Here is a 6,458-nt window from a genome sequence, read left to right on the forward strand (position 1 = left end):
GGACCATGAGAACTCGGGGGGGGGGGGGGTTCGCAATTGGCCTTGGAGGTTGTCCATCGGGATAAGGAGATGGTCCTGGTTAGTGAACCGCCGGATTCCGAGGCGGTAAATTCTCGAGAATGACGGGTTGCCCCAGTGGTTCTTGGAAGTTTCTATAGAATCATGATGAATGTACTGTTATGGAATTGTCGGGTGGGCCAATAAGCCTAGTTTCCGGAGGTCAATTCGTTATATTTTGAAAAGATTTCCTACGGATATGCTAGCTTTGTTTGAGACACATGCGGGGGGTGATCGTGCTAATCGGATTTGCCAAGGGTTGGGGTTTGAGAACTCCTTTCGGGTTGATGCTGTAGGGCAGAGTGGAGGCCTATGGTTGTTGTGGCGAACCGGTGTAGGGACTGTGACAATTGTGGCTACATCGGATCAATTTATTCATGCGACAGTCACTAATGGCACAGAAAAGATCCACGTTATAGCGGTGTATGCTGCCCCGTCGGTAAGTCGTAAAAGTGGTCTATGGGAAGTTTAAAGGCGGAGATTAAGGGGTCACAGAGCAATTGACTGTTGGAGGAGATTTCAATACAATAATTAGAGTGGACGAACGATCGGGTGGGAATGGCCAACTTTCACCAGATTCGTTAGCATCTAGCGAATGGATTAGCAACTATCGTTAATCGATATGGGTTTTATGGGAAGTAGGTATACATGGAGGAGGGGTCGAGTTCAAAGCACATTTTTCGCTAAGCGGTTGGACCGTATTTTATGTTGTGCACAAGCACAGTTAAAATGGCAAGAAGCGGTAATTACACACCTCCCCATTCTAGCTTCTGATCATGCTCCCCTTTACCTGCAGTTGTGCCCAGAAGCAAAAGGGGATCCAAGTAAGCGACCCTTTGGGTTTGAAGCGGCCTGGTTACACCCCCCGGGCTTTAAAGACCTGCTTTCCACTTCTTGGAATAATGAGTTGGCAACACCAGAAGCTCTGCAAATGTTACAAAGTAAGCTGAAAAAATGGAACCGAGAAATTTTTGGTGATGTGAACAAGCGAAAGTTTCATTTGCTGGAAGAGTTAAAAGTGGTCCAAGATATGTTAAACTCTACTCAGACTGATGATTTAATTTCCAAGGAAGAGCAGTTAAGTCCAGAGTTGGATGTCGTCTTGGAACAAGAAGAAATGATTTGGTTCCAGAAATCTAGAGAGAAATGGATAGTAGTGGGCGATAGAAATACGACTTATTTCCATACATCAACTATTGTTCGAAGAAGAAGGAATCATATAGAAATGCTCAAGAAAGATGATGGGGTTTGGGTTTCGGATAGTTCAGAGTTTGAGACATTGGCAGTGGGCTATTATAAGAAACTCTACTCTATGGAGGACGTGGACCAAGGTGGTGAGCCGTTACCGCAGGTTGGTTTTGATGGTCTGTCAAGGGAGGAAGTGGGTTCACTGAACAAACTGTTTACGGGTGCAGAGGTACAGGAAGCGGTGCGGTGCATGGGGGCTTATAAAGCTCTGGGACCGGATGGTTATCAACCAATATTCTATCAACACTGTTAGGAAATGGTGGGTGATTCGGCTATCCGTTTCGTGTATAATTTCTTTCAGTCGAATGAGCTACCTTGTGGGGCAAATGAAGCGTTGTTGGTCCTTATAGAAAATGTTGAAAGACCGGAGCGGATTATGCAGTTTAGACCGATAAGTTTATGTAATGTTCTGTTCAAAGTCATTACTAAAGTTATGGTTCTAAGGTTAAAGAAGTTGATGAATAAATTAATTGGTCCAGCGCAGACGAGTTTTATTCTAGGGAGGCTTGGTCACGATAACATTGTTGTGGTCCAAGAGGATGTTCATTCAATGAGACACAAGAAAGGACGTAAAGGTTGGATGCTGCTGAAATTGGATCTTGAGAAAGCCTATGACCGCATTCGATGGGATTTTCTTGAAGAAACGCTTCGTGTGGCGGGATTACCCGCAAGGTGGATACATTGGATTATGAAGTGTGTTATGAGTCTGTCCATGTAGGTGTTGTGGAATAGGGACCGGACCGAACCTTTCAAAGCGGAGAGAGGGTTGCGCCAAGGAGACCCACTTTCGCCATACCTGTTTGTGCTCTGTCTTGAGCGTTTGTGCCATCAAATAGAGTTCTCAGTTGCCTCCAAGGCATGGAAACCAATTACTATAGCCTGTGGAGGTCCAAAGCTCTCCCATGTGTGTTTTGCAGACGATTTAATACTCTTTGCAGAGGCATCATTTGGACAAATACGAGATATAAGGAAGGTTTTAGAACAGTTCTGTCTTGCTTCGGGGCAGAAAGTGAGCCTTGAAAAATCTAAGATATTCTTCTCGGATAATGTTGGGAGAGAGTTAGCCACCATGATCAGTGAGGAAAGCGGTATTAAGGCTACTGGGGATTTGGGGAAGTATCTGGGTATGCCTATACTTCATAAGCGCATAAATAAGGACACTTTCAGTGGTGTGTTGGAAAGAGTCTTCTCGAAACTATCTGGTTGGAAGGGACGTTTCTTGAGTTTGGCAGGAAGAGTGCATTGACGAAAGTTGTGTTGACATCTATCCCGGTTCACTCTATGAGCACAATTGCATTGCCAGCTAGCACATTGGATAGACTGGATCAGATCTCGAGATCCTTCTTATGGGGAAGTACATATGCAAAAAAAAAAGCAACAGCTTCTGGCATGGCATCAGGTCTGTACTCCTAAATCGGAAGGGGGACTGAGTATTCGACAAGCAAAACAGATGAATAAGGCACTCCTTGCAAAAGTTGGTTTGCGCTTATTACATGACCGAGTCAACCTGTTGTCATGTGTTCTACGGAGCAAGTATAAAGTGGGTCTGGTGATGGATAGTTTATGGTTGAGAGTAAAGAGTAATTGGTCCTCAACGTGGCGTAGTGTGTGCGTGGGGATACGTGTGGTTGTGCTACCAGGCTTAAGTTGGGTTGTTGGTGATGGTCGTGACATCAAATTTTGGAGTGATCAATGGATGATGGGGGAGCCTCTCATTGGTTTGAGTACCGGTCAGCTCCCTGGAGGTTATGTGGACATTACAGTTTGTGACTTATGGAGCGAAGGTCGAGGATGGGACTTCGCATAAATCTCACCATATGTGCCAGATGCTATGCGGTTGATGCTGGGAGCCTTAGTGGTAGATTCGATCACGAGTGCCAAAGATCGTATATCATGGGGAGAGTGTTCTGATGGTTTGTTTACTGTTCGATCGGCTTATGATCTCCTAACTAGGGATCCTGCTCCGAAACAGAACATGAGGAGGTGGTATGATCGAGTGTGGAGGGTTTTTGCCCTGGAAAGAGTGAGAGTTTTTCTCTGATTAGTCTCCCACTAAGTGATTATAACAAACTGGAGAGGCATCGACGGCATCTGAGTGACACCGCAGTTTATTCGGTGTGTAATCAAGGATATGAGACTATTTTGCATGCTTTACGCGACTGTCCAGCCATTGCAGAAGTATGAGGGAGAATTATTCCACCATGACAGGTCCGTTCTTTCTTTATGTTATCTTTGTTGGAATGGTTATCTGAGAATTTGAGTATTCAGGATGAGATAGATGGGACTCCATGGGCGACGAGATTTGCTATGTGTGTCTGGTGGGGTTGGAAATGGCGATGTGGGAATGTTTTTGATTCGTGTGGTAAATGTCGGGACCAGGTGTTATTTATTAAAAACATTGCTCGGGAAGTATATGTGGCACATGTGACTACTCGAAGGAACCAGGTTGTTGTGAGGGAGGAGCGTTTGATCAAGTGGCTCCGTCCGAGTGCAGGGTGGATCAAATTAAACACAGATGGTGCCTCTAGAGGGAATCCCGGTTTGGCCACTGCTGGTGGTTTACTTCGGGATGAGGATGGTCAGTGGTGTGGTGGGTTTGTTTTGAACATTGGAATATGTTCTGCACCTTTAGCAGGGTTGTGGGGTGTGTACTATGGACTGTATATTGCCTGGGAATGTCGAGTAACAAGGTTAGAGTTGGAGGTGGATTCAGAGGTGGTAGTGGGTTTTTTGAAGACATGAATTATTGATGCTCATCCGTTGTCTTTCCTAGTACGATTGTGCTATGGCCATTTATCGAGAGACTGGTTAGTCCGTATTTCACATGTGTATAGGGAAACTAATTGTCTGACAGATGGATTAGCGAACTATACGTTCACTTTGCCGTTAGGTTTTCAGATTCTCAACGCTCCGCCGAAGCCGGTGAAGTCGATTGAGTTAGAAGATGATCAAAGGTCTGCGCACCTGTTTAATTTTGGGGAAGTTTATTCCCCTTTTTCCAACCAAAAAAAAATCACCATATTATAAAACTTAATTAACGAGACTAATTAAATTAAGAATATCAAACAATATTAGTATAAAACATAATTAACGAGACTAAAAAAGGGTAATAAACTAATAATTATGGGAATAAGAATCACCAATGCATCCTACGCCTTTCGATATTCCCAACCACGGCTTCTCGGACACCCGAACACGACGGTCTCTGCATCCGAACACCGCCACCGCCACCGCCAATGCTCCTCCTCCATCCACTGCCGACAGCATTACTCTCCGGTCTCTGTCTCGGTGCACTATGCGACCTCAGTTTCGACCTAAACGACGTTGTACTATCCGCCATGTAACCCGAGTTAAATTCTCCCGATAAGAAACAGAACCGGTGAGCATCAGCCTCCGCCTCCGCGTCCACCTCCGCATCTGCTCTCCCGCTGGAACAGCATACGCTCCTCGCCGGAGACCCACCTGCGAACCGAGGTGTGCTCTGCGCCGTCGGGAACTTGCTACTGCACTCGTCCCATTCGGGTTTAGGCATTGACAAACGCGGTGGGACGCGACCGGAGAGAGGTGAAGAGAGCGTCCGTCGAAACGGGTTGTCTAAGAAATCCGACCCGGATAAACCGGGTCCTCGGATCCTAAAAGTTCCGGGTCGGGTTCCAGTATCTACCTCCACTATCTTAGCTGTCTCTTCGCCGTTGTTTCGATTTTCCAAAGATCCGGAGAATCTTTCCTGCAAGAAAAGTTCACATCAGCAACACTTTATACAACCTGGTTAAAAAAAAGTTTATAATCTTTTTACAACTTGGTTCAAAAGCTTCTATCTGCTTACAAACTAGTTAAAAAAAGATTGGTTCAACTTTTTACATAAAGTTTCAATTATATTTTCAAATTCCTTGCAAAGTCTAATCATTTTTACAAAATTAGTTACGAAGTTTTTTTTTCTCTACTTAGAAAACAAAAAGTATAATCTTAACTTTTAAACTCGGTACGGTCAAAGTGGATAAGTTAGTTAATTACCGTGGACTTTCTCGCCGGAGCAGCATTGCCGAGACGGCGGAGAGCTCTCTGAAACTTAACAGTGGCTTGAGCTCTAATAAGTGCTTCCATACTCCGAAGAGTCGCCGCTGCTTGTTTCCGTACCAAATAGCCTCTAACCAAAGCTTGTATCTTAACCACTCCTCTCAAAGCTCTCAACGCTTTTCTCGCCTTTACGTTACAAAACATAACGGCTCAGTTACTTAATAATTAAAAATATTTAAAAAGATTAGAAAAAAAAATTGTTAGTACCAAGAAGCCTCTAAAGGTACATTGGATCTGCATAGCGGCACGATTCTCACGGCTTTTTCCACCTCCTCCTCCTAGCGGACCACTCTTTCCTTGACCTTGGAGCCTTACAACCGCAGCAGCCGCTTTGGCCGCCGCGACTGCTGCGTCAGCTGCAGCAGCTGTGGCCGCAGCAACCGCTATTTGCATGTGTTCTACGCTCTTTCTCCTCTTCCCCAGCCGCGTAGAACGACCTTAGCCACGCAGCTTCTTTCTCGGAGATGTTAGGTGGTATAGTCTCGTAGTTGTCGCATAAAGAACGGTCAAGGCGGTTGGAAATGGCTCCGGTGTCGGAACCGGAACAGGACGACGGTTTGATTCCGAACAAACCTTTGAACCATCTCGAAGCTCGACCCATTTTTGTCTCTCTCTTTACTCTGTCGTCAACTTTGTGAGATTGGTTTCTCGTAATGGTTTATTTAGTTTTGGTTTCACTTGTAAGTGGAAAAAATTATGACCAACACAAAAAAAATATACTTATTAGTTTGGTTTCACTTTTATTTTACTTATTTATGGACCAACACAAAAGGTCTATTTTTTAATTTACAAATTTGTAAATAAATTAAAATGAAGATACGACGAAAGTGTGCGTACGATTGGTCGTGATAGACTCATTCCGTTTGTTACACTTTCCTACCATTGAAATTTATCGAACTTAAAATTGTATCACTTGGGTCTATGTGATGAAACATGAAAAATAAAACAAATCATATACTATGTAATTGTAGCCAATATATGTATTTAACGTATAAAGCTGGACACTGTATTCTTTTGCTTCGGATTTTTTTGGTGAGATAATATTTTCTTATAAATTATGATATGTGTTGTCTATT

At 44.0% G+C, this 6,458-nt stretch overlaps 1 protein-coding gene and 1 pseudogene across 1 annotated transcript; one reads left to right on the forward strand and one right to left on the reverse strand.

Annotated features, from left to right (window-relative positions):
- LOC109127232 lies at nucleotides 257-4,241 on the forward strand. Its single transcript, XM_019231769.1, has 10 exons — nucleotides 257-496; nucleotides 854-1,408; nucleotides 1,559-1,977; nucleotides 2,038-2,429; nucleotides 2,516-2,704; nucleotides 2,946-3,050; nucleotides 3,132-3,291; nucleotides 3,351-3,483; nucleotides 3,574-3,995; nucleotides 4,160-4,241. Exons 1-10 carry the CDS (start codon nucleotides 257-259, stop codon nucleotides 4,239-4,241), a joined length of 2,697 nt encoding a protein of 898 aa, XP_019087314.1.
- LOC104721954 lies at nucleotides 4,409-6,074 on the reverse strand (annotated as a pseudogene).

This window comes from Camelina sativa, chromosome 11 (genome assembly GCF_000633955.1).
Source record: "Camelina sativa cultivar DH55 chromosome 11, Cs, whole genome shotgun sequence".
Taxonomy (NCBI): domain Eukaryota; kingdom Viridiplantae; phylum Streptophyta; class Magnoliopsida; order Brassicales; family Brassicaceae; genus Camelina; species Camelina sativa.